The sequence below is a fragment of the Nesoenas mayeri genome (assembly GCF_963082525.1).
Source record: "Nesoenas mayeri genome assembly, chromosome: 12".
In the NCBI taxonomy this organism is placed as follows: Eukaryota; Metazoa; Chordata; class Aves; order Columbiformes; family Columbidae; genus Nesoenas; species Nesoenas mayeri.
This window is the reverse complement of record NC_137547.1, coordinates 5,576,100-5,591,655: the sequence shown is the minus strand read 5'-3', so window position 1 is coordinate 5,591,655 and position 15,556 is coordinate 5,576,100. Positions and strand designations below refer to the sequence as shown.

Genomic DNA, 15,556 nt, shown 5'->3' with positions numbered 1-15,556 from the left:
TGCGCCTGCGCCGCCGCCCCTCGCCGGACGCGCGTTCGAATCCAAACACCCCGGCGCCGGGCGCCGCCCCCGCGACCTCTCATTGGTTGACACGGCAAGGCTGCGCGCAGGCGCACCGCAGCCTCCCCTCCCGCCATGCACCGCGGCGGCGCCCCCGGAGGGCGGCGGGGGACACGTCACGGGCCGGGAAAGCGCCTGTCACAGGCGTCAGAGGCTTTGCCAAGAGCTTGATGGACGCTGCCGTAAGTTATTACAGCAGGGTACTTGCTACTGAAAAAAACATTGATCTACTCTTTCAAAATCCGTTAGATAAAAGCCCAAAGTAACAGAGCCCACCCTGTTCACCAGGGGGCTGTGATGACACCCACAGCCTCAACGCTTCGGTGCTTCGGGCCATGAATTGAAATGGTTTAACGTGACTGCTCCTGTACAAAACTGAAAATAACGTCATGTTGCATGTAATGGTCTAAGTGAAAACTTTGACATGTTTAGATACACTGAAATCTTTCTCATCCCTCAGGACAAGAGCAATGCTCAACTCAAACAGTGAAATAAAGAGATATCCTCATCTAGTATTTTATCTTAAACCTCAGCTGATGAAGACCAATGATCACAAAGATTTCACCTTTTTGTTTTTTTATTCCCTCTAATGACTCTGAGAACTTTCATTACACTGAAAAGCAAAAAGAAAACCCATTTCTTTAGGTTATAATTGCTGCTGCATTAATAATAATAATAAAAAAATGCAGTGGTGTATACTTATTTAAGGACCAGGAATTAGAACCTCTGCTGTAAAAAAGCCAAGCTCCTACCACTTGCTCCCAGAAGCTGAGCAGAGATCAAACCGCGTGATGTTGAGGAGCTGATGGGGTTGTTCCCAAATAAAAACCTTTCTCCTCTGAGAACAGAAAACACACCATCGGTCTGGGTGAGCACTGGTGAAATAGACGATGATACCACATCTGACATTACGATCACAAGAATTTCCCAAACCAACCTCACTCAGGCACAGAAGAGTCTGTAAAGGGCTCTTCTGAACGGCACTGTCCTTCCTTCCATGTGCGAGAAGGCCTGACATAAGTCAAAGTATTTTGGGGTCATAACCTTGTGAATGGAGATACTTACCTCTACGTACCCCTCCATTTCCAAACTTTAGCCCATCCTGTTTTATTGGAAATCTTAGTTCTTTGTATTCTCAGTGAACAGTGTCCCTAAAATGCTGGGTTAAAAACTGAAACAATCGAAATCTGTTTACCATTTCTGGCAGGCTGGAACTTCTGGCAGTAACGGATGACGCGAGTTACTGACACCACAAGAGTTAAAATGCACTTCAACACCCTTCCTCTGTGTATCCTGTCAGTACTTTAAAAGACCTCTTTCACATTCTTAATTACTAAAAGCTAAAAACCCATTTTCTCCTAAAAGAATAGCTTTCCTCAGGGAAATGTTAACCGATACTTACCTCTGTCATCGGAGACACGCAGCCATCAAAAGTCCTTGCTGTGTCTTTTAACAGAAAAAAACCTCATTTTACAAACCATTAGTTAAAAAAAAAAAAGTGATAAAGCTTTTCTTACGGAAAGCTATTATTTTTATTTCCTTTTCCTCTACAAATGACAAAGAAACGATACCACCCATGAGTGTAACATTAGGGCCATTCAGATAAGCCAGGAGAGTTATTTTGTAAATTCCTGTAGCTCCACAAGTCTAATTAATCAGACACCTGTGTAACCCTGGTGTCCCAGCCACGTATAGAAGTAAAATTTGAAGTGCTGGTCGACCACAGCAGTGTCATCCCACGTTACTAAATAACACCGCAGAGTGATTTACTCTGAGACAAAATACAGGACACAATTTGCCTGGGACACCTTCCTAATAGTCTTATCATCATGTCCAGATACTGTTTCAAATAAGTTCAAAGGAGTGCAAGAAATTAAACACCAATACTGTGTCCTGAATCATGTGTTCCTGGTTTCATTGAAAAATAGATCTAATTATATTTTAATTTACAGACTGAAGACAAAATTCACACTGGAAGAAATAAGGAGGATATGACCGAACCATTCAAGTGCAATGACAGGTTAAAACAAGAAGGCACCTGATAACCAGGAGACAACTCACCTTCAGGAGAAATGTCTGGGCCCTGCATGAAACAGATGAAAAATAACGATAGTAAGTGCTGTGTACATAATTAAAACATTTAGTAAACATGCAGAAAGTAACGGAGAGTTAAAAAGATTCCAAAGGTACTTCACTGCCAATGTACTTACCCTGGAACATTAGATGCATCATTATTTCAAATTAACTTTTGGACCAGAAGCTGGACTGCATACTCCTTTCTAACCCTAACTAGTGAAGGGCTGGAACAACAGCTTGTTTTGTTAGAAAACAGAATTAGAGGAAACTGATTCCCAGAAAAACTATGCAGTAAAGCATGGTCTTGGGCGGGGGGTGGAGTGCAACATCCTTCACTTGGATTTTAAATGTTTTAAGAATAATTTCAGTTTTAGAGTTTAACACTGAAACTGAACTTTTGCTGCTGAAAGATACAGGCTTAATTCTTACACAGCATCATTTTCACATATTGAGGCCAACATCATGGGTAGTCAAAGAATATGTTTAATAAAAAATAATTAAACTTCCATTTGCTCTATAGAACATCATAGAAAGTAATTCAATAAATTACAAATGACTTTTTAAGACGCTTGTTCAACTACAGAAAGCAAATTCAGACTACACAGAACACAACTGGCAATATTGCAAATGTCCAAAAAAAACCTGGACTAAGACTTGGATCATGAAGCCTGAAACAAGGGATAGAAATACAAGGCAATAACAGCTAAGGTTCTTTTAGTAACTACCAACACACACTTTATCATCACCTTGGATATCCTTTTAACTTCAGCATTAGTGTAATTCTACTGAGGTTTCCTTATAACCCTTAACTTTATACAACTGTATTTGCATATAGTTTAGCTGATAGTGGGACATTTTTTTCCCCTTCTGGTTCAAACTGATTAAAAATAAACCAAATATATTATGTTCAAGTCTACACCAGCCTTCATTACTTGGAACTGTAATTGCCTTATTACATAGAAGGAATCACTAGAATGGTAACCAAACTCACTTGACCATAATTAGGAAAATACTTTATTTCATAAATCTGATATAAATTAGGTTTTAGCCACAAGATTTAGGATTTGTTTTGTAGGGTAAGGGCGGGAAGTGATGGTATTGTTGATAGACTCCATCAGCGAGCTAAGTTAATACCTGTTTGTAAAACTTTGGCTATTTCATAGATGCATCCTAGTTAAATAAAAGTGCTATATTACAAAGGGCAAAATATTAAATATGAAATACTTTTTTTTCATGATGAAGAATTGCTACCCCCTTCTCTTGGCAGTTTTCAATTTTCACTATTGCTAAGACACTGCATGAAGGGCCAAAAATCAGAATACTATTTGGAAAAAGACGTAACCAGCACAATCCAAATGGTACTTGTGTAATTGTGTCATTACATGTAATACTGCTTCTAATCATGGGGCTATTTATTTTGCACATAGAAACATATTTCATTGGTAAAGTTCTTGATAAAAAACAACACAGTTGTTTTACTGTACAAGCAAGCAACAGAACTATATCAAAATATACAGTTTGTTTTTTATTTTTTAAAATTTATCCCTTTGTAAAGCTTTTTCAATGACTTCTACTAGTACCTGTATCTATTTTCTCTTAACACTTGCCTATTCTTGGACCGCAAACGATGTAACTAAGGTCAACTGAAGTCCGTAAATGTGGATCTGGGCCTCGACTGTGTCAGAGTAATAGCAGCTTCAGAGGAAGGAGGAATCATATCACACATCAAATATCAGACAGATTTTATATAGTAAAGGGTTCTAAGGATTTGGACTCAAACAGATGCCTTATGCCCTGTTATTGTGGTTTCTAGGAATAAATTGTCTTCCTTACTATTCAAAGTGCTTTTTCTTTAGTGGGTAACTCAGCATAACATATGAAGTGATAGCCCAATAAGGATTTTAGGTAATATTTAATATTTAGTCAGATTTAAATCTGCAGAGAAGTTCAAAACTATCTATGCTTTATTTACCATTTTGAACTGGTAACTCCAGGAGGTTTTATGACATAAAACACAAATAGAAATCTACACAAACAAAGCAAACAAACGGTTTTTACATGAAGTATGCAGTGTTGAAAGGTCTTTTCAGTGGCACTTTATGACAGTTTGCCTCTTCTGAGTCTTGGGGAAACTACTCCTCATTTTGGGACTTTGAATTCTGCAGAGGGAGCCCAAAACTTTGCAAGGTGTAAACTAAATAGATCTACATGGTGCCAAGTAGCATGAGATAGGACAGTTTTTGCTTTAATCTCCCCTCACTGCCGTCAAAGAGAACAGCTGTAATAAGGGGGAGAAGAAACCCAAAAACCAGTCGTATCTCAAAGAACTCAGATTTGAACATGATATACAGGATGTCTTGAAAAAAAAACCAAAATAAAACCTGAAAACAAGTAATAGAAACCAATGTAAACGTCCTAAACTAACTCAGCTGAGGTAACAGGTAGCCAGTTTAATTGGCTGACTGGGAAAAATTTTCTTTTTTTAAACACACTTGTACCTGAATTGGAAACAGCAGTGCATCACAACACTAGAGCATTTTCATGTAATTAAAGCAATGGATGGTGATGTAGATTCTACAGCTTTCATGACATTCATTAGCTGCCCAAATTATTGCTGAGTTTTGATCTGTAAATTATAAGTGTCAAGGAGGCTGTAAAACTATATTCAAATTAAATCAATAATATGCATAAAGTATTCTGTGTTCACTGCAAATATATTAAATATACAGCTCTTACTTGAGCATTATTTTCATAAAATTAACCCCCCAACAAAATTATAATGCCTTTTGTTGTAATTTTACACCATTGTGTATTTGATAGTACATACAAGTTCAGAAACTTATGAACTTCAAGAAATATTACATGCAAAACGTCTCTGAAAGCAGTTTGCACTTCTAAACAAATACTGAAATGTTCGGTCAGTAAATCATTGATGCACTCAACACTGGGTTATTTACAATGAAATAATTAAAGAATAAATTCAAAATCAGTTTATAATTTAAGTGCAGAGTCTGGGGTCAGTCTTCATCACTAGAATCTGAATCCTCGGATGAAGACGATGTACTATCAGATCCAGATGAAGCATCTGCTTTCTCTGAACCCTCATCTGTGCTGTTTTCGTTGTGAGAGCTTGGCTCTGTTCCCCCTTTGTCTTTCTGATCTCTAACCCTGGAATTTTCCTCCTTTTCTTCTGTGGGCTTGGCTGAGCCTGTGTCATTGCTTTCACTGTTCTGTACATCAAAAATATTAGACTGAGACAAAGCTGGGATATGAAGATTAAGGCCTGAAGTGAGAAGCATCCCTGGGTAAAGTATGTTGGACAAAAGTAATGGGTTAAGAGAGAGAGGATTTGCAGCCGCAGCAGCAGAGGATGTCGAAGGAGAACTTGAAACAGAGTTTTCACCGCCAGTATCCGTATTTTGGTCTTCTGTCCTTTCTTTCTTTATATCTGCCTCCTTTGAATCGCTTCCCTTTTTTTCCTCCGAAATAGGTTCTGTAGACTTGGCCAGAAGTCCTCCCATGCCCAGCAGGTTTGGTAACCCAGCCATCCCCGACAGCAGCATGGGGAACATGGCAGCCACGTTCTTCGCTTCTCCTCCGGCCGCTAAGCCGGCCGGCATTCCCATTAATCCCGCCGTCACCTGCAGCGACTGCAGGCTCTGCAGGTTTTGCTGTAGGGCCTGCAGGCTGGGCAGATCCACGCCCGGGATTAAGCCGTTGGCCAGCAGAGGGTTCACCGACACGCTGGCGGCCGTGGCCGCCGCCGCAGCCGCCTTGGCAATCTCACTTTTGGGGCGCCTGCCCCGCCGGCTGACTTCTTCCCGCACCACGGGGCCCGTGAGAATACGGTCAAACATACCTTCAGGAAGATACCCCTGCAAGAGACACAGCGCCTGTTTTTAGGATTTTGAGATGGGTAAGTAAAAGTAAATGGCAAGCCAAGCGTACACTAACAGTGCCAGAGAATCCTCTGGTACACTCACACCACAGCTGGATGTCCAGACAACGCACCGGGATTTGTGGTGACTTTGTGCATCTCAAAGGTCTCAAGGCCCATTTCCACAGCCAGGTCTGCACAGGCTTCTCCTCCCACCCTCCACTAACTCATCCCTACAGGTTTTTTTGCAGATCAAGCCAAATACAGCTAATGAGAGGAGCAACCTCAATTTAAGATCTAACCCAGCGTTGCTTTGCAATATTACCACATCCCAATCGTTTGACAGTTTAATTTAAAAAAACTACTCAATTTAAAGCTAAATGCAAATGTGTGATTGCACACAGACCAATCATCTCAGAGCCCTTTTTATTACTGTTAGTGTCTGTTTAATGTCCTCATATTTCACCTCATCTATAAAATTAAGAAAAAACAGTAAAAACCTCAAGCCAAATTAAAATGAAATTCAGTGCACTTTTCTTTTCAGGGCTTGCACAGTAATACTTCACCTGTGTAAGCCCTCCTGCCTAGTGATGAAGAAAGAACTGTAACAGACACTCATATTATTCTCTTTGAAATGCACTGTCTCAAAAATTCATCTTAAAAATGGCAATAATAAGATCAACTATTACACACCCCCACATTACAACATCCTCTTCTTTCTCCAGCAAATATCTCTAATTTAAACTAGCCTAATACAATTAGAGAAATTCAGAACTCATGCCCTGTTCTTCTCTCCTGCAGATTAATTCTAGCATAATTCTGCTATTATTTATACCTTGCTTCACTGCACTCTAATCTTGTTCCTAGTCACTCGTTTTGGTACCAGAATGTCCCACAAGGGTACTGGAGACACTGGCATTTAGGACTTCGCAGAAAGATTACAAGTTCTGGGGACAGTCAACTAGAAGAAATTAACATTGTAATTTGTCAGAGGCTGAAGGTGTAGTGTAAATAAAATACTTCTGATACAATCTAGTAGGTGAGGAAATAGACTTCACAAGAATGTTCTGTGGGCTACTACTCCTAAAAACCTCCAAGGCTACATTTATGAGATGAGAAAGTCAGAGTATTAAAGCACCTTCAACCACATCTCTAATTCGGGGTTGTCAGGCGCTGTCCCCCCTTCCCTCTCACTCACGGCTGTGCCAGCAAACCAGCCCAGGGAACCCAGCTGGCAGAAAAACAGTAACGCTGACTCACGTTCCACATTTAATATAGTACCAGAAATGCAAAGCCTGCCTTTTGGCATGCCTTGTTTTTAAGATACATTTCATATCACAATTATGTCACTCTGCAAATACTCACAGACTGTTTCACAACTTCTCCCCATTCAGGAGCCACTCCGTATTCTGGATTTTCTTTCAAGAACCTGCACAAATCCTTCAGAGGTGGAGCAAAAGCACCCCCCACCTGAGAAGCAGAAGATAGAATTCCATCAGGAAATACTTCTCATTCGATAAAGGCAACATTCCTACCTGACACTGCTTCATTCTTGCCTTTTATAGAAAATGATATAAATAAACTCTCACTCTGAATTATCAATGAGAATGATACAGTTTTTGACTGTTTCCTGGTGCTATATGTGAGATACTCTCCATTTGTTTTAAATCTGATAAAGCTGAACTCATCTATTAAAACAGTAGTCTGCAAATTCAGTACTTGACGTTCCTATCAATGTTTAATATCAGAGTTTATTTAGACATAGAACGAATGGAAGAGCAACCACATGAGCAAGACAACAACAGTGGTACAAGTATTATCAAGAAGGTTGTAACGACAATCTTGTTAAACTCTTCCTTTATCCACTAAATCATTTCTATTCTATCATTTCAGTCGAGTTCTGAAAATACTTCCATTAAGAGAATACTGCTCTTGTGAAATTATTTCTTGCATATTTTTCATGCGAAAAAGGGCAAGTTAAGATTGCTAGACAGCATGTCCTAATAAAATCTTCTAAGTGGGAAAGTAAGCTTGCTAATTAATCAGAACAATTTAACAGATTCAGAAAAGAAAGGTGAAATAGTTAAAAGATGAAAAAAGAATTCCAGTTTCTCAGCTTTCTCTATAAACTGCAACTTAAACTCACATTCTCTAGGCTACTTTTGGTGTGTCCCGCCCCAGCTACTAAACGTATAACTGAACTAAAAAAGAAAATGAGATAAAATGCGTTTGGTAATTCAGAGAAGTTGGGGACAGGTTATAAATGGGAAAACTGAGGTTACCAAAGTAACAGAGTCTAACTATGGTGTGGAAACTCATTAGAGAAAAAAGCCATCATGAAACCAGGCTGCTACAGCAAGCACAGATCCAACCTCTCGCTCCTTGATCACGGACTCTGAGATTCCTCTGCAGAGCTGCTGTCTCTATGCATTGAGTAAAGGCTCAAATTCTGCTTCACTCTTCTCTACAGATGCAAAAAGCTTCTGACCTCAACACAGCAGCATAAAACCATGTCCTGCTTTCCTTGCACCTGCTCTCTAACTTTGATCCCCTGTCCAAAAAACAGAATTCAACACCTGATCTCCCATCTTCCACTGCTGGGATTTTATACAAGAATCCCCCTTCTCCCGTTCCCCTACTGCACTCCTGTTTAAGCCAGCAACACGATTCGCAACAGATATTTTACTGGTGAACCATAACGGCCAAATGCCAGAGATAACTGGAAAAAGCAAAATAACCCAGTACACAGGATTTAAGCAATTCCAGTGGACAAAAGTTTCTATCAAGGATGCACTACCAACATAATTTGTCAGAAGTAGTAAAGCGAAGACGTACACAACATTTGCAGGTTGTGAGAATGTTGCTACTTTGATCAGAATAGCATATATTTTGGTGGCCACACCTCTATATTAGTCAATGGCACGAATATTGCAATATAGTGTTGAATTCTATCTATAGCGTCCAATTCTATCTGAACATAAACCACATGGAAGTTTCTAGCCATATCTTAGATATTTTCATAGTTGCAAAACACTTACTAGAAGATTGTCATTGACTTTCTTGCTCTATGCCAAAGCCTTAAACCAAAAACCCCTCGTTTGCACACAGTATTTTAGCAAGTGTAATATTACAGAGTTCTTCTTTTCAGGTAACTTTTCATTTGAGGAACATTGGAATGGGAACAGTAATGCAAGTACCTTTCTGGCGTTTCTTCTATTTATGAGCTGAACACGTTCTTCACCAGTCAAACTATTAACGTCCAGTTTATTAGGATTTCGGCAACGGTGTCTTTTTTGTTTGGGCCTCCCATCGTGCAGCTGCATCCTCTATTATAAAGGAATTAAAAACCCCACAATTATCTTCCTGATAAAACTGTTTTAAAAAATGTAAGATATCTGTGCATTCTCTTGAGTCAGACATTCATTTGAAGTCCTCTTCAATTTCAGAAATATTTTAGTAACAAAAGTAACTCACTGATCATAATCATATAATAAGCAGTCCAGCAGACAGCACTAAATCCTCTCTCTGATACCTCTACCCATTGCTTTGTTTTAATATTTATTTAGTTTTCGACAATGCTTTAACTGCCAGGAACGTTGCTACTATTTCATATAATAACATCTTTATGGAAAAAAATAAGCTTGTTATTCCAGACATCATAAATATGATTTTCTTACATTCTGTTCAACGTTAACAAATCTGAGACTCAGAGGTAAAATGAGAACATCATACCCACACAAACATCACCACCACAGCACTGTACGTAGGTATGACATACATCCTACACATCACTAAACATGCTGCTACACATTTTCAGCTCCCATCATGAGGATCATGGTAACATGAGTTTCATTATCTGAGATTTTTTTTTTAATCCTAGGTGAGATTAGACAAAGATCAAATGTCTTTAGTATTTCTTTTCTTGGCAATTCCATTTGTGAATGACAAGGAAGGCTTGCAGAGCTCAAATTATGTAAAAAGAAACCAGCATTTTCCTTTTCCTAAACAAAATATCGAAATACAGAAAAAATAATTCCATGTAGTACAGAATACACATTGAAATACATTTTATGAGTAGTGTTCTAGTATTTAGCTGAAACAGATCTGAAAAGAATACTCACAGGAATACAAGCTCCTGAATCTTCAACATATCCAGGATGTTCTTTAAGCCACCTTTCTAAATCTTTTCTTTTTGGGGCATCATCCCCTGCAAGCCTCGTGCCATCTTTCAGGTTAATAACGGGCACTGGGCTCTCAGCATCCAGCACGCCCTGGGACTGCGCGTACGGGAGCACCGGATTCATTCCTGCAGCCACGGGGCACGAGTTGATACCTGGATTAACCTGGAGAAATTCCAAACATGCAACTGAGTTCTCCACACAAAACAAACCACCACAATTACTTCACATATGATACAATGAAGGCCACAGTCCGGTGGATCATTGTGCAGACACCAAGACAGGTCCCTTTCCATCACTGTACCATCAGGTCCTGTGACAGATGTTACAGGAAAGGATGCCAGAAAGCACTGCTAGGTCAAATATCAAGTTTTTAACATTATGTTGTTAATTACAGTTCACCAAAACTAGAATTAAACTTACTTTTTGAAAACAGTTATCAATATTTAAAATACCTAATATTTAAGAAAACTGTACCAGCTCCCACGCGTGTAGACATAAACCGTCCGTGAACCATTTCAGAAAAAAAAACACCTAATAGCTTTGAGCAATAAAGTTTTTGTTTTATGTTTACAGCTGGTTGTGCTCAGTGAAGGCACTGACAGTAATGTGGACCTTATTTTTGGATATAAAATCAAGTTTACTTACATGATTAGGCTGTTTATTTCTGTTCATAAAGAGGACATCAACTCCCTCCACATTCTTCCTTCTCCCTCTTCTCTTCTTGACTGCAGGCTGACTGTCAGCTACGACTCCATTGGCACTGGCTGTTAAGTGACTGGAAGTACCTAATTAATGATGCAACAGAATTAGTGTCAGTTGTGTGAGTCATTTTACAACAAGAAACACATCTGAATAAAAAAAGGGAATAAAATTACTTGAAACAGTGCCAGTACATATAATTTCTACATGTAATATCTAACAGAAATTGCCTGTTTTATGACTGTTTGAAACACCATTAATATCAGGCTCTGAAAAGCCACTCTGCTGTGGAAGTTGCCTATTACTGCCTCCTACCCCCTCCAAATAAATCTGTACAGGCAGGAAAGCTGTTAAAAACTGCTGATACCACACACGTGCTCAGAGGAAGACATCCCGAAATACATATTTATAACAAGATCTTAGTGGTATGTTGCAAAAGAACAATTAAATACAAAATGCAATTGAAGGGTAGTATATTTTTACAGGAAATGCTCTCATCCACCTATGTATGCGATGTCAACAAACTGCAGTAATTTGATCAGAAACTGGCTTAAACCAAGCACCCAATTTAATAATTTCAAATATTTATTCCGTATTTTAATTGCTCACTTTAGGCTCATTTGTATTTGTCAGTGTACACCTTAGCTACAAGCCAGAAATTGGTTCTAGACTATTGTCCTCCATTGTTTCCTTACAAGAGGGACCAAAAAGAATGTGGGAAGTGCAAATTGACACAGGCATAAATCTGGAACTCTACATCCTTACTTACAAACTAGCCACAGTAAGTTCTGATTTAAACTGATTCCCATCAGTGTAGAGTGATGCACTTCAGAATTATTAAAACCTTCTCGGGAGGGTGTTCATAATGGCATCCTTCTAATAAATGAACATTACAGAACTGACAAGCTCATACATCAGCTGAGGTGCCGTTTCACTAACACACTGCACAGAATGCCCCCAAACTGCAGTGTAGCACAGAAAACACCACAAACATCTCTCTCCACCACCTGTGCATGAAGACCAACAGAAGACGACATTTTATCCTGACCCTTATGGCCCCTGACGTTTCACGTACCTGATTCGGGAAGCGATTTGGGGAAGGTGACAAGGCTGGTTTCTGAAGCGTTCTGGAGTTCACGCAGCCGAGCCAGGTATTGCTGCTGTCCCAACGCACCTTCCTCGCTTTCAAACGGCCTTTTCTGAGACAGTCCCTGCTTCTGAAAAGTCAATTTCAAACCACCTTCCTGTTAAATAAATGCCAGGGTTAGAAGAGTCTCTTCTGAAGCAGAAATGACTACTACACAATCAGGATACTCGCATACAAACAGTTATTCCAGAAGAGTTGAGGAAGAATGAAAACATCGTATTAGACCTTAAAATAAGCCTTGGGTCTCCTCCATGTGAAGAAGAAATCTGAATAGAAATTTTGTGGAGTTGCTTCTATGAATATAAACTTTAAATTATCTACTATCTTAACTGAAAAGTTCAGACACTGAACAGCTGTCTAGCACTCTAATCTAGTCCTAAATAAATGCCAAACCCAGTTACAAGAGGAAGTTTTCATACATTTTTATGTGCTACTAACAGGTCTCAAACTATAGATAAGAAAAATGTTTAAAGCTTCCAGCTTGCACTTAAACTGGGCAATTCACCTATAGCCCTCTAAAAGGCCATGTAATAATCAAGTGTTTGCTGGATAGGCCATGCTGAAATGTTTAAAAAAAGCCAAAGAGAAATACCTTTTTTGCTAACCAGATTTCTTAGAAACAGCATAAAACATGCTGAGAAGCACCAGAACGGCAAAATTTCAATCCAGAGAAATAAAAATGATTCCGTCCAGGGACTTATGCAAATAAAATAAAACAATAAAACCCAAAACAAACCCAAAAAAACAAACCCAAACCCCAAACACTCAATGCCCAGAAGCAGCAGACCCAAATACCCACAAACAAGTGTGTGAAGGGAGTGAGAGTGAGAGCAGGCAGCCACTTGCAGGTAAAGCATGCCGCAACACCGCAATCGCAACCAGGTCCTAGGGCAATAAAAATAAACATACGTCATTGATTTTCACTGTAAACTCCTTTTCTCGTACATGCTTCTTCACCTTTGACATCTGCGGTGACTGATCGTACTCTTCTTTCAGCCCCGCGAGGTTGGGAGGGGGTGCGCTGGGCTCGCTGTAATCGGCGGCTGCCCCGGGGCTGTCCAGCAGTTTGGTTGTGTAGAACGAGGCCACCGTGTTGCTGTCGTAGCTCCGTCTGGCTGAAGGCCATTTACCTTTCAACACCGTTTGACAAATACTGTCAAGGCGGTTAATCATAACTCGATCCTAAAACAACAGAGGAAATATGAGAGTAATGCTTACCAACACTGCACACATTGCTTTTATGTTTTATCTTCCAATTCTAGAAAGAAGAGAAATCATAATATTTTTAATCACTGGACTTGGACTTAAGATTTTAAGTTCCTGGGTTTGTACCAATGTAGAAGTTTGTAAAAGCCACCTCTGTACTTAATTTCACCACCTGTAAAAAATATACAATCAACTATACAGGGCCTGAAAATGCTTGAAACATGTTATTTCACTGATTTTTAAAGGAGAGATACAGAAACTACCAAAGTAGTATGTGTAGGTCTGGTTTTGACTCACTAGTAGCACGGTCTCAACCTGTGAGCAGCACCAGATTTTGTGTGTCAAACAGCGTTCATAAAACTACACCTACAGACTTTTATTCCCATCTTACTTCAGCTTTTGAAACCATTTTATTCCTCAGTCATGGTCTTTAGACACCGGACACAGATTTGACTTCACACACCTGTATAACACACAGATTGAGTTCCAGTAAACTCAGCTAAGTACATGTAGACTCCAAAAACTACCGGATGTTCTGATAATTTCAGAGTGCAGTTATATGGCAAATAAAAAATGTGAACACTAAAATAACCTGTTCTGTAAGTAAGCATGTTTCTGCCAAGCTCAAGGCCCTCCCCTCTATTTAGATAAGTTTGATTTTGTACACTCTGAACACCATTACACCTCACAAATTATCTCATCTTCATCTTAAATATGCTTCCTTTACAGTTTTTTTTCCTATGTAAACATTCTCTTTTACAGATGCAGCTATACAACAGACTTATAAAATGCTTTGTCATAACTTTACTATAACTTACTATGAACAAAATTCTTTTTTTTCCAAGATCTCCCCACAACTTGGTGATACGGTTTTAACGTATTTAATTTAATAGTCACATCACAACCCAGCGTTGCCTACAACTTTGGTTTTCAAAGTATCATAAACTTGCCTTTGGCCAGTAGGATGCAGCCAACATGTATCCGCCTTGCAGGAGGTAACTGGAATTCGGTGTCCCGTTGTTCATCTGGAAACTGTCCTGCGTCTCGTCTTGTGTTGTACTCAGAGAGGCCACACTCTCTTCATCATACGCTTTTATATGTGGGGTTCCTCCTGCTAAATAAAAACACCAGCATCATTTGATGTAATAAACAATTTGAAACATCACTGTAAAAGCTTCAGGTGAAGAAAACAAAGAACAATGTTCAGAGGAAGCCCGAATGCAAAGTTAAACCAAAGAATTACTCTGTTTGTTTTTTCAGGATGATTGCAGATCTTTTTCTAGGCATGCAAATTCCACATATATTTCTGATAATGTTTCAAGAGCGTAATGTATCAAACACCTAGCTATTCGAAAACAGACAGGCTTCAGACTAATCTGATTGTCCTCACTTTAATATATTTCCTTTGTAAGCCAACATACACTAAAATATTGAATTAAATTGAAACTAAAAGTGTCACCAGAACATAGCAAATCTATTGGGATAATACTTCAAAAAAACACCCCATTTTATTTACTGGATGGAATGCTGGATGTTCCACATCTTAACACACGTGTCTGCATCATCTAATTTCTAACGTTTTAATCACAGAGTATTTGTGCCTAGTATCTTTCCATCATGTCCTCTGACTTCTCTTTACTTCTCATTATTATTTTACTTTGGCCCCCATCCAGACAACAACATAGGTTTCACTATGACATGAGGAAACAGCATGAAACTAAAAGAGAGAAAAAAAAGTGCTGCCTGAAAAGGTAAATACTACATCAGCACAATGAGTAAGAGTATTGAAGGACAATCCTACAGAACTCAAATTTGTCCTAAACAATAGCGACGCATTGACTCATCTGACACAATTTAGCTCTCCTTTAAAAGACGTTTCAAAGGACAGAGGCATGGCAATGCTCCACGATCACTGCACAATATATGAAATAAAAACTGGGCTTAAAATGACTATGCAGAGAAAGTCAGAAGAACTTTTCAGTGTTTATCAACCTCTTCAACGCCAAGCTACAGCAAACCAGCCACTAACAGAAAGGCTGAGTGATGTACGAGACTCTGTAATCTGAGGATGGCACAATTACTCACCTAAACAGACTGGGCTGGCACAAAGCGAGCCTAATATTTGGATGTGTAGCACATGTTACAGGATCTACCATCTAGATCTAAATATTTATGTCATATAAGCATTCTTCTTCTCTCACTGTTTTAATGTTTGCACACAACTGTTTCCTCTGAAATATCCTTCCACTACTACAGGCAGCAGCATCTCAATCACATCATTTCACTTCACTTGCCCAGTAATCATTTTCC

The 15,556-nt window shown here is 39.2% G+C and overlaps 1 protein-coding gene across 3 annotated transcripts in view; it reads right to left on the bottom strand.

Moving 5' to 3' along the window:
- Positions 1-2,598: 2,598 nt before the first annotated feature.
- Positions 2,599-15,556, bottom strand: part of CHD9 (chromodomain helicase DNA binding protein 9) — an 82,536-nt gene continuing 69,578 nt past the window's right edge. For 2 of the 3 annotated variants that reach the window (XM_080351784.1, XM_080351782.1), the window contains 8 exons: positions 14,197-14,360; positions 12,950-13,222; positions 11,969-12,137; positions 10,840-10,979; positions 10,135-10,356; positions 9,211-9,339; positions 7,379-7,483; positions 2,599-6,011 (listed from right to left, as the gene is read on the bottom strand). In XM_080351784.1, coding sequence (XP_080207910.1) covers positions 5,154-6,011; positions 7,379-7,483; positions 9,211-9,339; positions 10,135-10,356; positions 10,840-10,979; positions 11,969-12,137; positions 12,950-13,222; positions 14,197-14,360 — 2,060 coding nt within the window. In that variant the 3' untranslated portion in view covers positions 2,599-5,153. The remainder of the gene's footprint in view (positions 6,012-7,378; positions 7,484-9,210; positions 9,340-10,134; positions 10,357-10,839; positions 10,980-11,968; positions 12,138-12,949; positions 13,223-14,196; positions 14,361-15,556) is intronic. The other variant, XM_080351783.1, reaches the window with a different exon arrangement.